The 19,758-nt window shown below is 43.1% G+C and overlaps 1 protein-coding gene across 1 annotated transcript in view; it reads right to left on the bottom strand.

Moving 5' to 3' along the window:
* Positions 1 to 19,758, bottom strand: part of TSPAN14 (tetraspanin 14) — a 306,394-nt gene that overhangs the window by 158,736 nt on the left and 127,900 nt on the right. Inside the window, exon 2 of the mRNA XM_085608121.1 lies at positions 609 to 707. Coding sequence (XP_085464247.1) covers positions 609 to 689 — 81 coding nt within the window. The 5' untranslated portion in view covers positions 690 to 707. The remainder of the gene's footprint in view (positions 1 to 608; positions 708 to 19,758) is intronic.

Raw genomic sequence — 19,758 nt, 5'->3', positions numbered from 1 at the left:
GTGCCGGATTAAGATGCAACTTACAAATGACATGAAAGTGCAAGATTGCCATGTATTCTAAAAGGCAGTCTTTAACGAATTCTACATGTAAAGAAATATTACTTAATTGTAAAAATACTCTGCTTTCTTAAATTAGGTTATTGAGGACAACTCTTGCCCTCAAATCTGATATTTTTTTTCTTTTCCAGGCATTATAATCACCCTAACCGCTAGAGCCATATTCAAGTGCAAGGTGGCAGAACGTTTCTACCCAACTGGTGCGAGACAAGAGGAGGAATGCGTTAAAAAATAAGTCCATTCGAAACACAAACCCATCTGTGCCTGCATCCAAATTAACCACTTTTCTAAGTCTTACTAAAAGAGATCTATATTGTTAGTCCACTATTCCCTTTAAAGGGTCATCTCATGTGTTATAAGTAAAGTCAGTACGCTGAAGGAACGTTTTGTGGTATGGGACAGCATTACATCACCAGAATCTTAATACAGGTGAGGTTAATGGAAACCCTGCAGAGGATATTAAAAAAAAGGAGCTCACTTCACCCATCACCATTAGACCAGTTTAAGATCGTCCACAGTATCACAAGGAGAGAAAAACTTGACTTACTCACCCAAAATATGATGTTATAACTAAACAGCAGATATTTGTAACAGCAGCTCACTTCCGCAGTGGAATATCGGTAATAGTGCATCTTCTAAAGCAGCAAAATCTGCAGACAAGAAAAAGAGAAACAAATGTTAAATGAAATACCCAAAATCATGATTGCCTCACAACTGAAACAGCCAGGAAGGTACACCCTGTAGTCAAACAGCATCTACTGGGGTCAGAACCAATATGACAGAATACACCTAGCTTTTAAGCTGTAGCTGTGAATTTCTCAGAAGCCACATGGAGACTTTCTACTCAACCGTGGACAATTTAAAAGGTGTCACTCGGTGGGCTAGCAAGGAGGGCAGTTTCTAATAGGCACACAATGAGCCAGAGGATTACCAGGGTTGCTTCTATAAGAATGACGAACCCAGTCCAGAAATAGGATTTTTAGCATCTCCTTCCTACTTTTGCCATTGTAAAAGACTCTATGAGACGTTCAGTAACGATTTGCAGATGGTTTCCACGAAAAAGTGATCACAGTAAAACCACAGGATTTGCACTTAATTTCTGAAATGGATGACAACAATTGAATGCAATGCAACGATTGTCTTTCACACTGCAGAGATCAACCTTTCCTTCCAAAGCTTCGAATGGGACACAGATTGGCCTCTTGCAGCACACACAGAATCTGGCCATCTTAACGAGCAGAGGGTGTCTCACAGAGCAGAAGTTCTTGGCAATGGCTTTAGCCATTGACTGACTGCCTGGTGAGGAAGTAGCCATGCATCTGCAAAGCCAATAGGTCACGCCTTTAGGACCTACTGGGTTTGCCAATGCCTTTTGGTCATGCATTACAGCTTCAGGCTTTTTCTAGATAATGTGCAGGAAGGAAGTAGACAAAAAGTAAGGCTGAGGCCCCAGTGGTAGCGAAATGCAATGTAGCAAGATTATGGGGGGCACCGACCATACCGAGACTTACCAATTGGAAGCAGGGTCTAGACTAGTGCCGCCAGGCAGAGAGAAATGTGTATAAAAGTAGGGGTTGCCCCAAAAAATGAGAAATTTTTTGAATCCATGGAATAAGTACAGGACCTGATGGGGCGGGGGATAAAGGTGATGGACTACTGAGGGGGTATCTATGGGTGTATGCTGTGCCGCATCTATGACGTTAGCAAATTGTAAACCTTGCTCGTATAATTGTCAAACCAGGTTTTGACTGTTACATATTGCCTGTATTGGTGGATCGCACATATGTTTCAATAAAAGAAAAGTTCAAAAAAGACTGAGGTTTTTGTTATTTAGTCTCTGAGGATTTCTCCAATTTGTTACATTTCACAGAAGTATATTTACAGTAGGGCTTGGAAACATCAGGATTCTTTGGTGGGATCATCTACTTTACATAGGGGAATCAAACCTGCATCACTGCAAATGTTCCTTTGGGAGAAATGAGTGAGATACTGGTGTTGACACGAGTGGCCACAACCCCTCGAATCTCTGAATTGCTGATAATAAGGACGTGGGAGTTCTTTTCCATTCTAAGCTCCATTTCATTCTCCTAGTTAGCATTGTGGTAGGATTCATATGAGCCTTGTGTATGTAGTCAGCAGGAGAAGAGTCAATACGGTGACTTCAACTGCCAAGTGGTCTATCAGACACGGAGCGTAGTATATAGGAATTAAGATAACAACGCTCCAATTACGTATGGCAATGTAATGCTTTGCATATAAAACACAAGGATCCACCTGTAGATGGGTTTCTTTCAGTGGAAGTTCTCACATTGGTTAGTGTGTGTCTCCTACATTGGTTGGAAACACAGTGTTTGCTTAAATACCCCTCACACACCAAAATGGCCCTTGGTGTCATGCTTCATCATGGGGGTCTTCCCGTCCCGCTGCGGGACGGGGCGTGCTACAACCTACGACTACGCGGGAGCACTGATCTTCAGTACTATGTGCGGTGTAGGAGTTTGTTAGAGGAAGGGTCAAGGGTGAGTGAAAGAGTGAAATTAAAAAGGACCTGGCCCCTGTGAACTAAAAACCTTTAACCCCTTCGATGCTGCGCAGATTCCGCCACTGTGCTGACGGAATCTTGCGCGGGTGTGGTCATGACGGAATGGTTCCGTCATGAGCACAGCTCAACCGTGGGTCATGACGGAACCATTCCGTCATGAGCACCGAAGGGGTTAATATTCCTTGGAGATGGTCCTATTAAAAGCAGTGGGTCGGAGATGTCCTACGTTAATGTGCGGATACTCCTAATCAAGTCAACATGCTTCGAAACTCTGGGGCTTCTTCATCAGGACTAACTGATCCCTTCTATTCTCACTATATTTACAAGAATTATATCAATAAAGTGAAACTAGTGAAATGTACAAATAAGTGAGGATGCAAGTAATCATGCACTGTATACAATACCCTTTTGGTATTCTAATTGTTAATTTAGTTATTTAGGAGACAATGCTCCATGAGCCTCGAGAACAGGTGGGAAGGGTGTCACAACTGAATTAGTTTCTTTGACACTGCCTCGCTCAATTAAACGCCTACCCGCGGCTCCGTTGTATGTGGAGCATCGTCTCCTAAATAACTAAATTAACAATTAGAATACCGGCTCCTTTCCATTTTATTTTCATTCCTTTTGCACCTGCTTCTCCTATTCTAGCCATCTTCATTTCCATCTGACCCTTTTATAGGTGGCCGTGAATGCTCATACCTACACCTATTTATAGCCAAATGCCTAGCCCCCACTTTCCCAACCTATAGTTCCGTTGCTTTCTGTACAAGCTCTAAACCAGCTTGCTTCCAGTGCTCCACATGCTTCCACCACTCCCAATACCACATTAGAACCTCTCCTCTTGGCCTTCCCATATAAACAATAATTTCATTGGGTCCCCACCTTCAACCCTACAATTCTTTTCTCTCAAATGCCTTGACTGACACAACTCTCCCCATCTTTAGTCACAAACTACATCTCTATATACGTTCAAAACAGATCAGCAATCCCCATAAGTGTCTCTTCCTTAGGAATGCCCTATCTTCCATCTTATACTTCCTGCCCACCCTCTTACCGCCAGAGTCTCTAACCACTATATATATGGCAAACAGTTAAATGCAGACACTGCACATTTATGTATGTACGTTTTGGCATTTATAAAGTGCAAACCAAGCTGCTACCAATAAAGAACTGTAGAAGGTGCATGATCCAGTGGGCATACACTGTGGGAGAGGACCGAGGGAGGAGGTACAGCAAGTGGAAGAGGTGGAAAATCAAGCTGTCTGAAATACTGTTCCTTGAAGATGTAAGTTAGAATAATACTGGTTAAAATACTGGATACCACCGGAATAAGAAACAAGTACAATTTAAAGTGGAACCCCGTGACTGCACAAGAAATGTGATTAGTACTGATGCTTACAAAAAATAAATACAAAAGTGAATGCCTGGCACTCTGAAAGAGCAAGAGAATGAAGCACAGAGGAGCCTAAGCAAAACAAAAACTACTAAGCTTGACCAAGATAACCAAAATAGATGCCCCAGTTCCTCTTCGAAATTATGCATGTGATTGTTTGTTAAAGATGTGCATCCACATCTTGCATTTTTTGTTTAATCATTGGTGTCACTCTTCAACGTTTAACAGAAGGAACCAATTTGTTCGGCCAAAATAACATACAAGTCAGTCTCCTGATGATATGTCAACAAAGGCCAGAAGAAGTAAGGTCCCGGTTTTGTATAGGCTTGGTGCTTCTGTTATCCTTGGTTCAAACGTTTCAATTTCAACAGATTATGGAATCATGGCACTGAAAACTGATCATACCTTGCAGCTATATGAGGAAGTATCAGGGCTTTGCAACCTTATATAAGTATTTTTAACATGCATTATTCACCATTTCAATAGCCTCTTGGTGCTGACAGAAAACAATCTATTGAACATGAGAGGACCATAGGCGATGTGAGACTGGACATGTTTTGACTCTAAGGTATGTAATCTTAGTTGCTAACCATTTATAGGTCAAGCCACAATACATACTTAGTTGCCTCACCAGCTTTATCTTTTCTAGGGGAAAAAAAAAATACAATAATTATCCTAATAAAAATAAATACATACTGGGGGAGGGGTTCTGTCTGCCGCTCTCATCGATTGGTCTTTTCATATTTTGCTATTTTGCTTACACCCACCACCTCAGACAGCATGTGTCGATGGGTCAACCTACTGTGAATGACGTCTAATCATCTGAAGAGGAATGTAGTTCACTGCCTGGGCTGATGGTCACTCCTTCACCTTTGTGTTTGTCAAATGTTTTGAACTTTGCATAAGTTTGCAAAACTTGTCGAGGCCAGAACTATTCCTATCTGTTTTGGTCTCCTCTAACACACACAACAATCACACATTATAGGCAACAAAGTCAATCAGTACAGTGATGCTATCTTTGTCACTGAAACCTGACTTTTGTCTACCTCTGTAGATGTCCTAGGCATCCGGACCCCGAACAACAGCACCCAGCATAGTGGCCAATCCAAAAGAACAGGTATTGTTGTCATCTACAAATCAACATGGACTGACGTTGAGCTTTGCTCCCCACAAACCACTGCCATCTCTTTGTAGCACAGACTAATACCAGCAAGGGATCAGTCCCGAGTCCCCCTCCCCCCCCCCCTTTATAACTTCCAACTTCATTACCACAGACTAAACTGGCTACTGTAAACCTCTAGTTCTGCAACTTTAACCTCTCAATTAACACAACAACCAATACATTGAAGAAAGCTTTTTTGCATACTAAAACTGCCAAGATCAAACAGTCTTCAACTTTATCAACCAACAGTAAAACATCAGCTGGTTTCAGGTGAACAGCCAAGCACCAATCACACCTGCCCTGCACCACAGCTACTCAAATTAACTACCCACAAAAGCCACCAGCTTCGATTTTCTCCACTTCTGACTCTTCAGAGCAATCAATCACAGAGTAAATTCCCCTACCCCCAAGCCAACCATTTAGGATTAAAAAGAAAAATGCAACACCATCAACAACTTCTTCAAAAAGAAGATCTCAATTACAGAAATCAGTGATCGGTCCCAGCCATCTATCCAAGACTATGACCTCAAAACAGACTGATGTGAACCCACTTCTAACCTCTCTTCATGGAGGACCCGTAAAGCCTTGATTCAGCTTAAAACCACTTTAAGTGAAAGCAGCCTTTTCCAAGCTTCAGTACTGGCGAACACCCCTCGAGTGAAAACCTCAATCTATTCATAAAGAAAACTACTGATCACTCCTGCACCCAACATTCTTTAGTAAAGTCACTGGAGCACTAGCTACCACTCAATTACATAGAAACAAATCAAGAACAACTTCCTCTTCCAAGACCGCCTGCCTGGATGCAGCACCAGACCGTCATCTACCAATCAGCTGTCTGGTGCACTTCAAGTCACTGATAATGGTAAGCCATGTCTCCTCATCCTTCTAAATTGCTCTGCAGTTTTTCACACCATGAGTCATCGACCACTACTTGGAGTGGCACATGGAAGATGCGGAAATCATTCCTTCTCCTACCTAGCAGCAAAGACATGGGACAAGCTACCTTTCATCTACAGACCACCCAATCTCTTTCAGAGTCCTTAAAGTCCCTGAAGACCTGGCTAATCAACTGGACCCTGCCAGCGCCTGGAAATCCTCATGGGTGACAAGAAGTGCTCTACAAATCTGATTGCTTGCATAGTACAGTTGCAGATGTAAGTAACTAAAACGTCAATAGAGGTGACAGACAGGGGGAAAGCAACATAATTAAAAAGCTACATGCCGGTGTTAAAAGTAGGAAAGCACATTGCACAGATAGGAATAATACCGATACGATTAAAAAATATAATAAATACATAAATAGTGCATTGCAAAAAGCAGAGGAAGAACACATACTTGATCCATGCTCCAGGGTGGGGCTAGCACAACAAAGGAAGGAATGTCTGCGGGAGATAGGCTAATAAAAGATTACAAATGAAAGTGAAAGCGAATACAACTAATGGTATGCTGTGGGTGGGATGTAAACCCACTCAATTTTACACACTATGTCTCACAGCAAATATCATTTGCTAAGTATTCAAGACCTAAAATCAATTTTGGAAATAACACTGCCTGCCATATAGACCTGCCTTGCCTTTGTGTATGCCTGAATATCTTATTCGTACTTGTAGCTCAACCCCAAGAAGACAGTTTGTACCGATCGCCAGAAACAATCAACAGAAATATACATAGGTACCTCTCAACAATAAACCTTAAAGACTTAAATCACTCAACTGGTCAGCTGCAGCAGATTTGTAAAGTTCCACATCACTACCACTCTCAGCATCAGGTCACATCTCTCAAAAAGACACAAACCACTTTGCAGGGATTTTTAAAATATTGCCAAGTGAAAGCTTTACTCCTTGAACACTTATGAAACAACTCTTGTCCTATTTCAAGTCGAGAGGAGGTACACCTTCCTCGCCGATGGTAAAGAATCACATTTGATCCCCCATGCGTCTGAAGCGCCTTGGACACCGCTATCTAACTAATCATCGGTGTCAGAAAGTTTGTCAAACTTTGCGTGCCCCGTTTAACTTAAAATTTTACTTCAAACCCAAAGCCTTATATCTGCATACTACACCTTATAAGGCCAGCAATATGATGGTTTCATAGTACTCACAGCATCAAACTCATCATGCTTAAGACAAAAAAAATAACGGAAGGGGAATACAAGATATAAGTAAGTGTCCTTTTAGCATGGTCACTACCCCACTTTGTGGTCCTATGCTGATGGTTATAACTCTGACAGTGCACTGGAGTCTACTGTCCATCCCCCAGTGCCATTGCTCTATCCCTAAAACTGTTGTGAATTGGCAATCCCAAATGACAAGGACTTTACCCCCCTTATAAGTCCCTAGTATATGGTACCAGTGATATCCAGGGAATGGGTGCTAAGGGGGTCCCTAGGGCTTGCTGCACTGTTTGTGCCACCATTAGTGATCTAAGTAACCTACTGACAGCAGGTCTGCCATTGTAGACTGCAGGAGCAGTGCAAACTGCTCGAACTCTGCTTTGCCCTCGCCATGTGTAGCAAGGCTAATGTACTACCTCTGATATATGCCAGTCACCCCTAAAGAAGGCCTCCTAAAGCCCAGGAGGGAGGGTGCATTATGTCAAAGGTGTGGCTATGCAAGTGCAAGCTTGTATGACCCTATGGTACCCTTTATCATTAAAGCGGTACAAAAGGGGGTGGTGATGGACGGAGCATCAGAACAAATCAAACACTCACACCCAGTCAACAGATCTGGGTTTGATCAATCACCATTCTTTAGCCCACTCTGCCACCCCAGTTCAGACATGGCCATATGCAAGTCAGTCTGACCCTGTGCCTCATGGGAACAGTCCAGCCCGAACTGCCAAGCCATGCCTTCCCTGGACCGGAAACAAGCTTCCTAGGACCGGTTTCTGGAACGGTGATGGATCAAACCCAGATCTGTTGACTGGGTGTGAGTGTTTGATAGGTTCTGGTGCTCCGTCCATCACCACCCCCTTTTGTACCGCTTTATCATTAAAGGACACTAATAGGCGGTTTATAGGATAACATGGGCTAGCACCCAGGCAAAGTCGAGGATGTCAGCTTCATTATGGCACCTCCTAAATAGGTTGTGTTGGATATCAAATAACGTGCCTTCTCACCCCTAATATGAATCTTGTCCTAGGCTATCTCTCGGTTCCCCCAGAAAGAGGGAACACTGTGGAAGCCTTAAGCACCCTCAGACTCACCTGGACTAGTGGCACAAGTCCCCTGCAAACTGCAGGTAGAAACAACACTCCAGATACGAAGAATCGCTGGTCATCGGGCCTTCCGAGGGATTGCCCAAATCCAGATGGTCTACTGAATTGTTTGAACTGTAGTCCTGCCTTCCACAAAGTTACAGGCAGTTACTACATTCCCCAGGACGACTGGACATCTAAGTTGCTATCCGCTCTACTTATTGCTGCCACGGATTGTTGATCGCCAGTCCGGCAACCAACCTCTTTCCTCAAAGCTGCATCAAGAGGGAACTCCATCCAATCTTCGACTGTCAGCAACCACTCCGTTGTTGTGTTGTTACTTCTTTTTCCCCTGCAGCACTCTTTCAGAATAAAAGCAGCTCTTCCGCGGCTCCCGTTCAGCACCAGGAACAGCCAGGACAATTCTGCACCCAAGCTCCACAGGCCATGTAACATTTGACTGACTATTGTGGCTTGGTCCTCGGACCCGCATCACCTTTACCCTGCAAGGGGACCACGCAACTAGACCTACAAGAGACCGCTTATCACTAGTGGTTTTTCCCTTTGACCGCAATGATAGAGTTTCACTGTATTATTCTGCACTGATTTTATTTTTCTTCAAAAATCAATAGCTCCGGTTATATGTACACTATTCCATTTGTTTTGGTGTCTAAATTAAGATAAAAATACCATACATTTTTTATAAATAGGTGTCAAACTTCTCTCGAGGTGTGTAAATTAATAATGTTCCATGTTGGTATTCTGAAATGCTTAACACATGTTCCTCTAGAAAAGCCTGACAGTGCTTTGCCACACTACAAGGACTAAGCTGAGGGTTTACTAGTGTGAATCCAAGGACCATCTTTGGGGTAATGTGATAGTATTACAGGTGAGGTCTAACTCCCACACCACATAACACTCCACTTTCCTACACAAGACACAAAACCTTCTCCTACTATGCTGGAACTTTCTCTGCACCTAGATAGGGCAAGCTACCACACACCAGCTGTTCAGGATGAAAAATCTTATTGATGTATATATAACCCAGATGATCGACCAGCCTTTTCCTGTCTACATCCTGTTTCTCATCCTTACTCCTCGATCACCTCACTTTTGTGCAGTCGTTTATTACTTTGTACCTGGACCTGTGCCTTACAATTCCACATACAGACATTTTCAAACCATTATACATAACACTCACTTAACAACAACGTACAGAACACAGGAAATAATGATGCTGTTTTGTAGAAACCAAACTCAGTAGCGCATCCGCCTTCCTTTTTCAACATCTGTTGTTTTTCTTCTTATCTCGGTATGTCAAATTCTCGACTAGGATGGCTTGGAGCTGAAGACAAATGTTCTGTGATATGGCACGAAACAATCTGCCCACACAAAATGTCTGCCCTAAAAAAACAGCTTGACATTTATGTTCCTGTGTTTTCCATCACTCTTAAAGTTTCTTGAATAATTTTTACTAATATAAAATTTACATTAAAACATCGTCAAAAGTCTTACGCATAAAACATCACAGACACTTCACAACAACCAATAGATCAGAATGTGGGGACATATTTTGTGACCACTGCATAAGTATTTTTTTCCCCTGGCAATAGAAGACTAGGAAAAGAACAGACTCAATGGCAAAGACAATACGTCTTGCATGCTGAAAGCCAATATAGGCCTATTGGCTTTGCCAGAGCTTTTTGCTATGAAGTGTCGCACCAATTAGTATTTAGGACAAGAAGCCCGATGACATGACATGTACATGCTTCAACACGCATGGAAAAGTATGCATCATGTCGCTAAAGCTGCCCACTGTGATGAGATATGGATGTGTATGCGTCACCACACATGAGTGTGCATATGGGTTGATTTAGCTGCCATTTTTTTTTTTTAACTAAACCCGAAACAAGATAGCAAGCGCTAATCGTGGAGCAGTAAATACAAATATTGTACACCTGCACAAAAGCACACTTTTTAAAAGAAGCAGCCGAGCAGCAAATTGAAGCTGCAGGCCCCTCCAAAAAATGTAAACATCTTTTTTTAATTTTTTAAAATAAAAATAGAATACAATTTTGCGATGGGAGAGGCGGTGGAGCAAGGAAGGCGCTAGTGGGAGGGAATTCACCACTGTGGCAGAGCATCAGGGTGTAAGGATGGAGGGTGAGCGACAGAGGAGATTGCTGCTGGTAAGGTGAAATTAAACATAATAAAAGGCAAAAAAGTGATGCAGAGATCGGTTGGGTAAGCAATAGATGAGCAGGTGGGAGGAGGGAGCAACACTGGGCGCTCAGGGGGACAGGTAACTGAGGGTTGAAGCTGCACGCAAGGGAGAGAACAAGAAACTACATGAGGTCCCATGGAGTGCTGTAAGAAAAAGAAACAAGCATTGGCATAGCCAATAGGTCTCGCTTTTGGGACCTTATAAGTATTTAGTTATACAGCACAATATCCTTGGTGCAACAACATTAACTGTTGCATGGTTAAACAATTATAAGGTCCCAAAGGCGAGATCTATTGGCTATGCCAATGCTTGTTGTTTTTCCTACGGCGCTAAAGCACACACTGTGAAGAAGACGTGCAAAGTACGTGGGTGCGGCTTTATCACCAAGTCAAGCAGCAAGGGTCGAATGATGTGTTTGTATTGTGAAAGAGATGTACAGAATAAAAAAGGCTTGTAACTGTTTTGGCTGTGGCTACAACAAAACTGACGTTAGGGCATACAGTAACGTAGTCTTAATTTTAAAAAAAGTTTGTGCGCCGAGGAAGCACATAATAGCTGGAAGTAAAAATCTGCTAATGAAAAAATAAAAAAATATTTGGCTTTTGGTTAAAAGGCACAAATGTAGCAGGCTTATATTTTAGTGCTAATATACTTTGTAATTGTCAATAAGCAACATAAATGTTGTGTTTGCAGAGCGCACAAACTGCTAGCAAGCAAGCACCAATGTAAACGTCGGTGGAGCTGTACCTGAAAGTGAAACATTGTGTTGAATGAAATGGGAAAGTAAAGCAAGTATCTTTGTAATCCCGCTGCCGATGTGTATAAGTAAAGGATCAATATCGGCAAACACAGAGCATCAATGTAAACAAGGGGGGAGCTGTACATGAAACCCATAAAAAACATAGCCTCGAAGTAAATGCTGCATATGTGCCGCTGTCAATGGAAGCCCAGAGGTTAGTGCTTCCGCCGCAGTTGTATTTTTGAAGCTCCTTAACGTTAACTGGACATGCACTAATAATGCGGGCTGAAAAAAGGCCGTTGTGAAAACGGAGTTAAAAACACGGCAAAAGCAAAGCATTAGCTATAGTGGAAGAAAATACACTGAAAATGCGGAGGAGAAAAGCCGTAGCGAAAACACAATGAAAAACACGTGAAAATTAAAGCAGTTGTTATTGCGTAAAAAATGCCAAAGTTTAAACAAACATCGCCTCAGAAGAACCGCTAAGGGGTTTGATGATGAGGCACAGAGCACTACTAATGCAGTTTGACGAATGCTGTGGCGAAAACGAAAGCAAAGCTGTTGCTACAGCGGAAGAGCTGCAGCTGAAACCAAAACATTAGCTCGAACTAAATGGCAAAAGAAAGCAAGCTTCTTAACAACGGAGGAACGAGGCAAGTATAAAATAACAAGCAGGAAGTGGGATAAGGGAGGGGATGGCAAATGGTGATCACTTTTGCGGCCGCTTTGATGTTCTCAGTGGCCGCGCGGCTCACTGAGAACATCAAAGCGGCCGCGAAAGTGATCAGGCAGGCTGCCAAATGGTGCGCGCGCCCAGCGCACATGCACTGTATTTGGAGGCCTGAAAAGCACTAGTTTGCACTTCCAAATCCCCCATTTACTAAAGCTCTCGCCAGAGCAGCGCTAAAGCGCTGGCTCAGGCGACACCTAAACACTAGTCCCTTGAAAGTGAGCCTTCCCTCAAATCAAAATGATGTTAAACAAGTCATGTTTCAGGGAAAAACTAACACAAGAACAGGAAGGAAAACTACTGAATAACAAGCAAGCACATAAGGCTGACGACAAAGCCAACCAATGGTAAGCAGTGGGATGACCCAAAGACCAATGTAAATAATGGGGCTTTCCATATTAGGTATTTGACTACAGACAGCCAAAAGCTTTCTGTAGGCAATATGTAAAATCTGAATGCTTACCTTTTCCATCTGGAGCTTCCATATACAGTGGCGGTTTCTCCATAGGGGCGTGGGGGAGTCGCCCTACTGCTTTCTCGCAGTGCGAGAAGCAGAAACACAAAATGCTACTACCATTTTATGTTTCTGCTTCTCGCACTGCGAGAAAGCAGAAGTGCCTGGATTGCCTGGTTGTGGGCGGGCAGGGGGGCGGTCCCACTCGAGAGCAGAGGGGAGTGGCTTGCCCAATGTTGTGGGCCCTGACTTCTTTGGTCGGCCTGGGGCCGACGCAAGCAGTCATACGCACTCTCCCCTTTCTCTATGTAGGCTGCCTACATAGAGAAAAGGGCCTCCGATTAGGCTCCCGGCTGGGGCGCTCTCTGCTGCGTCACACCAATCACAACGCTGCCATTGCAGCGTTGTGATTGGGGGAGGGGAGGAAGGCTGCCTGTGGGTGGCGGCTTGCTGTCTGAGGAGAGCTGCGGCAGCAGGAAAACATGGGATCCAGGGGAAGGTAGGTTTTATTTTATTTTTTTAAACCCCTCCTGCCTACCCCCACCATACGCAGGCCCCCCACGCTTACTTTCATTAAAGATGCAGCAAGCGTTTCAAGTTCGCATCTGCGCTAGAGAATGCGCGTTGCTTTCAATAGTCAGAGAATAATCTTTTTTCAGTGTAAATGAGGAATATAACGGAAAATCCATGCGTCCGTTGTCCTGATGCCTGGCTACTGGAAGCGAGTCCAGTGAATGTTTTGGTTGCCACGATAACTTAAGCCCACGGGCACCGTCATGCTGTTGCGGTTGATTAAGTTTCTCCTCCCTCTGTGTCCCTCTGACCCTGCACAAAGTTGGTGGCGGATGCGGCTACAAACACAATTGTATGTTCTCTCTTCTCATCCTTTTCCTCTCCCACTTTTTCGCGCGCTCACTCAGAACAATGGCAACTGCTATATGTGTATGCATCAACAGTCACCCTATCGGATTTGTGCTAAGCCAGGTGAAAGAGACGTGTTTGATTCATATGTGCGCTCCTCAAGGCCGCACCACATCTCCTGGTTATGTGGGTCACCAGGTGGGCCTGTACATTTTCGTTTAGGGAATGAAGGCGCTTCTGTAAATTAAATCTATACTGGGGTCACACGTGCAAGAGTTATTCAAAGGCGTCGACCGGGCAATGAGGAATGGAGATGTGTTTGCTGTGGCTAAATGCAGTTCTAATGAACCTTTCCAACAGTTTTGAAATTCCTTTCTGCTCCTGGTACATTTGTCAGCTAATGGGTTTTTCATAAAAAGGCTTTTCAAATTAAGTGCACAACAGATAATGAATTGCCATCAGTTTCCTTAAAAGTTGCCAACGTCTGTTCTTATCATCTCACAAAAGCTGCCTGAATGCTTATTTCGAAATCCGACCCGAATTTCTAAGAGTGCCTCTTGAAGTGTTTTTCTTTCCTAATAACTGTATGGCTCATTCAAGATTATGCAGAAATGACGGAGTCCACCTCGAAAATCGGGAAAGTTGCCAAGCTGGGCACTTTGCACTGAAAAAAATACGCTTGTCACTCTCTCCCAACATCCCCATCCCATATTTATATTTGGAAAACCATAGAAGGGCCTGCTTTCTGTATTTTTTAGTAGTTTCATATTTGAAAATTATTTGCATTTTCTTTTCTTTTATATAGGAGTAACGTGATTCAATTTCAAAGCCTTGGCATGGTTTGTGAAAAGGTTCTGATAATTCCGACATTGTCCTCGGTGGGTTACTGCTGGCGTGAATTAACAGTGTAAAGACTTTGGCCCTAAATTTTCTAAATGTTCAAGAAAATAACCTATACAGTTTACTACCTGTTCAAAGTGATGACAAGATGGAGGGCTGCGTCATGCCACTTGATGCAGCCCCAGACCTCAGGGAAAATAACTCTTGCATGAGGTTAAAGTGGAAAGGTCCACACTAGAATTCCAGCACTTGGGACTACCATACAATTTGCAGAAGAAGAACACCCTTTTCTTCGAGTATTCTCATTTTCTGATGTAATTTTTAAGTCTGATAGTGGACTAGAAGAGGGGAGTAAAATCCCATACTGTCTACACTCTTACTGAAGGAGATCGACCAGGTCTTTCCTCGGAGTGATGCCTCTCAGGCAGGAGTGCCTTGCGTCCAGACAAGGGAGAAAGATCAGTGCTTGTGCACAATTTGGAAACACAACATGGCGTGTGCTTCTTGGTGACAGTGTGGCAGGTGATTGGTGAGTCTAGGAAAAGAGCTCCAGAGCCAATGGATTAAAGGAATATGACTGAGAACAGGGGCAAAGGTGGTGTTGTGTGTGAATAGAATTCAATTCACTTGTACTGGCAACCATTTTTTAATCCACTTTATACCATAGTGATTATAGGCATGCAAATCCTGGGTCCAGGCTGGAGTTTGATGGCTGGTATTGCAAATACATCCCCCAACTTTCAAATGTCACCAGCCGCCACTGCCCAAATATGATGCAATTCTCGCAATCTGTCACTCTAGCTACCTGAAAACTTGGAATACTGCTGTGAAGCAATAATCTGGTAGACAGGCTGAGGTGTAGACTTTATCAACTCCATCGATCCAGCAATAACCAACCAAAATAGGGTGTTACGAATATTCCATATTTAAGGAGGTCAAAGAATCTTAGTATTAGTGCGTAACTTGGGCCGCTTGTTGCATTTTTGGGAAAACAGTAACATAGGGAGAAAGCAGGGACGCAAAAGAACTGTCTAAAGTGAAGTAACGAGACAAAAAATGTAGAACTGTGGAAGAAAGAGGCATGTGGTGGAATCGGGAATTGATACTCATGGGATTAGGCAAACATGGCATGAGCTCCTAAGAAAGCCTTCCTTCCTTGGCACTTATTTATTTTTGACAAATTAAGTACTATTTAGAGGGACCATCACTTGTGGCACCCATCTTTGCCATTGTGCATTATTTTGCTTGTAGCTTATTTATGAAAGCTGGTTCCTCTATTTGCAGTGCATACCGCATTTTATCCCTTCATATTGCAAACTTGCAATGGTATTTTTCCAAGCCAGTAGATTTTGACAAATACATTGACAAACGGACTCAAACGCATAACCCAATGAAAACATGCGAGTGCTCCTATAATATGCCTTCAATAGAACAGATGAGTACTCTAGGCCATGTGTCCAAGGAGTCACTACATTTGGCTGGTCACATTTAGACCAGAGAGGATTAAAGAATGCTTCCTCTAGTAACACTGACATATTAAAAGAGTTTCTTTTCACATGGGCAATATCGCTGACTGACTCTACTAGGAAATTCATAAATATAATGTTCCAACTACATTAATTTTCAAGCTATGTAACGCACTTTACATTTTTTAGATAAATATTTCGTTTTATTAAGTTATTGGGGGGGGGGGGGGGGGGGGGAGTACATACCATTGAATAATGGAGGAGCCCGATGAAAGTTGAAGGTCCAAATGCTGTACAAGTGGGCATTTATGAATACATTTCAAAGAATGTCTCTCCTTCCATAAAGTAAGACATTTATTATAAAGGTCACTATGAATTAAATCCACATTTTAGTAAAACTCCTTCACCATAAGCCTCTTTATTTTTACCAGTCTCTTAAGTGTAGGTCTTTTATCCTGCAATCCGCCCTGAATTGGTCATAGTAGTGGCAGGCTGTACCATACAGCAATACAAATATATGGGGTGAAATACCCCTTGCCATATGTTGGAAGGATATTCCAAGTCACAGGGGACTCCCTTGGCCAGATACAGGTACAAAGCCAAAGGTCCATTGGGAGCATCGGGTACTACAGTGATCTATGGAAAACCAAAAAACAACGTGGCAGGAGTGGGGCGTAATAGCTAGGACAGAAAAGAAAATTTAATCTGCAGAAAATATTTTACAGTGCATTCCAGAAATCAGATTCAGAGTCCTGTTCTGCTGTGTCCAGGGCGCATTGAGGGCTACCTGGCACGTGAGACCTACAAAGGTGAGGAAATCCTGAAATTAGGGTTCTCATGTATTATGAAGTAGAGGTTAGAAGGAAGCGACAAGAACAGTCACAACAAAGGAATGCTAGGGGAGAAAAAGAGGCATATGTCAGGAGCGAATTATTGGGGATGGGTGCATCATGGGCTAAGTTTGTGGAAGTGTGCAATAGAATAGCCAAAATCTGCAAGGCAAACAATTTTCAAATTCAATATGAAATTAACTGGTAGAAAGAAGAGTGATAGCAGGACTTAATGGTGGGAGAGAATAATAGTGAGAAGAGTTTCACAAAGAGTCCTTATTGGGTTTTATAGCGCACATGACCTGCAAGGCCTACGGACCAAATAAATTGTTAATTTAAGATGTAGGAAGAGGAGAATCAACAGTAAATATTTCGGGAGGAGAACACGAACATTGCTTGCGATGTTGTTCACTACCGGGAGATAAGGATACAAGCAGCTGTCTCAGACACTAGGAAGATCACAAGACAATCGAAGAGACCATACAGCAAGGTGTGCAGCAGAGGTCCCAGGGCGAAGCCACCAGTGCACCAGGTTGCAAACGTATTTGTGCCTGCATATCTCCATCATGAAGGACAGATTAGGGATACGGGTTCATGGGGCAGTGTGGGTGAAAGGGGTAGTAGATTTCAGAGGAGGTATAGTAGGACACCGCTGACGCCTTGCCCTGGCCCAAAAAAGTGGAAGGAGGCAAGTACGCCAAATCCGGTCATTTTTGTTTAGCCAATGGAATACGAATGGGAGGCACTTGGCACCATCGGTGTCCCCTCTACCAACTGAGAATAAAAGTGAGAGGCAACCATGGCCCTTTTGCTTCTAGCTCGAGCAGCAACATCCTGGGAGTCAACCGCAATGGATCCAGTTCACACGGTGAAGTATTTACATAAAACAAATTGCTATTCTTCAAAGTGCGAGCATTTTCTTCAAGGATAAGGAAGTACGTTTCTAAGGATACTGTGTTGTGGTTAATAATTTCCATATCCACTGCCCAGTCTTTTTGAAACATCATTGCGAGGCTCTTGCCCCGGGTGATGTTTAAGTATTACATATCAGAAATGATGTACCATGAACAAAAGGATAATGAGCCTATAAACAACTTTCAGTGTAAGAAAAAAGGCATTAAGAAAATTGATAAATAGAGGAGTGCTAAAAAAAGGCAGCAAGAACGCACCTAATCTGTGGCAGGCAAAAAGCACTGAAGAAAAACAATCAGACAATGAGATAAAAGAAAGAGTTCTCCAGCAAGCTTATTCTTGTGCAGAACAAATTACTCACAAGGGTATGAGGTTGGGCTTCTGCCTCAAACAACTCTTCCCTAGAACTGACTCACTTATGCGTCGCCGTAGATTTTCCAGCCACTTGAGGACATACTGAGACACTGTAAGCCTCTAGAAGGATTTCATCACAATCTCTTATTTATAAGGCAGAATTTACATTCCTAATACAATGTTCCACAGAACAACAGCAGCAGTACATAGTATGATAGGTTGATTTGAGACTGAGAAAACTTGTACCAGATGTACATACAAGTACAGCGGACATCTTTGAATTAAATTTCTTTACAAAAGAAAACAAGCATTTGCAAGCGTTTGAGCTATTGACATTTTAAATGCCAACAGCTTTAACTCTTGCAAATGTGAGACCTATTGCATTCCAAATATTTTTTTTGTTGTCAAAGACCCTATGCCGCACTTTCACATGCATGAAGGCGGCGCCCCATTCTTTAAAAAAAGACAGTGTTTAACAAAAGGTGTGTGGCCGCTATTAAAGTGAAACCTCGGTATGGGGGCTTTTACAAAAAAAAATCTGTCAAACAAATGTTTTTTTTTGTAAAAGCCCCCGTGCCCCTTTCACCTTAAGCCCTGTCTGTTCCAGGAATCTGCCGCAATGGGTAAGGATACACCCACCTGTTGTGCTACCTCAGACATGCATGAATCAATAAAATTACTGACCCACCGACGGCCCATCAGGCCCTCTTGAAAGTGATAGATTCATCTCTCCATCTAGTGAACTTACTGCTATCCTACAAGCTATCCAGACATCACAGGCTGCAGTGGAGACGAAAATCAGTGAGGATGGATGTGGTGTTTCTTCGCCAGGATCTTCGAAACACCACTGCACCTATAACAGAAGCCGAATCTCGGATCACCACAGTTGAAGATGACGTTTTCACTCTCAAGACCCAGGTCTCTATGCTACTCACCCAAATGGCTGCGCTTCATAGACGTCTCGAAGACGCTGAAAATCGTTCCAGGCGTAACAATGTGTGCATCATTGGAGTTCCTGAAGAAGCTGGGGGTGTTGAACCACAACAGATACCGGACTATGTGAAATGCTGGATTAAATCCTGGATACCATCTGAACATTTGTCCTCCTAATTTGCGATTGAAAGGGTGCACTGAACCCAGACCCCTAGGCCTCCGCCAGGGGCCTCACCTTTACTAATAATTTTTTTGCATTCTTAATTAGAGATAGGGATGCTATCTTCAAGGAGGCTCAACAGTACTCAGACCTCCTGTGTGGTGACAGTAAAGTCCTCCTTTTTCCGGATTACACCTATTAGGTGCAGCAGTGGCGGCATTCCTACATGGAGGTTAAACAGAAACTCAGGATCTTGGGACTTCAATATCATCTGTTATTCCCAGCTAAACTGTGCATCATTAATGTCAACATATCATTTTTTTGATACTCGAGAGTCTGCATGACAGTGGCTTACAGACGATTGTCTACTACACGGATCCACTACCTCCCATTCACGTCGATCGGACTCTGCTGACAATCTGGAACTGCGGTTGTTGCCTATGCCCCGCAGGCAACGCACCTGATCTCAGAGAAGATCTGGCACTCTTAGATGGGAGTCTCCCTCATGATCCCCCCCAGCTACAGCCACTGCCACCATCTCAGCCTGCTTTGAACCATGCCTCCGAGGCTGAGGAAGAGGGACTGAAGTTGACAAACCCTCTGACTCAGATGCCCTCCGATCCGGCTGTTTCTCAAATGGGCTCTGATCTTTCTTGCAGCCATGTGATTGGACTGGGATGAAATCTCGATAACTGCATGAAATCAGGCTCCACAAACTGTCTAATCTGTTTCCGAGACATGCTTGAAAATGTACCCAGTAGTTCAAAGGTTCTTCCTATGGACACTCTTCTCGAATAGAATTGCGGCTAGTATCCTCATGTTTTATCCTTACTATGATGGAGTTGTTCCCTCTGATGATTCTACACTGTAGTGTATATTGTTTTTCTTAATGAACCTTTTCAG

This window comes from Triturus cristatus, chromosome 1_2, assembly GCF_964204655.1.
Source record: "Triturus cristatus chromosome 1_2, aTriCri1.1, whole genome shotgun sequence".
NCBI classification, from domain to species: Eukaryota; Metazoa; Chordata; class Amphibia; order Caudata; family Salamandridae; genus Triturus; species Triturus cristatus.
The sequence above is the reverse complement of the archived record's forward strand: the minus strand, read 5'-3'. Positions and strand labels throughout refer to the sequence as shown.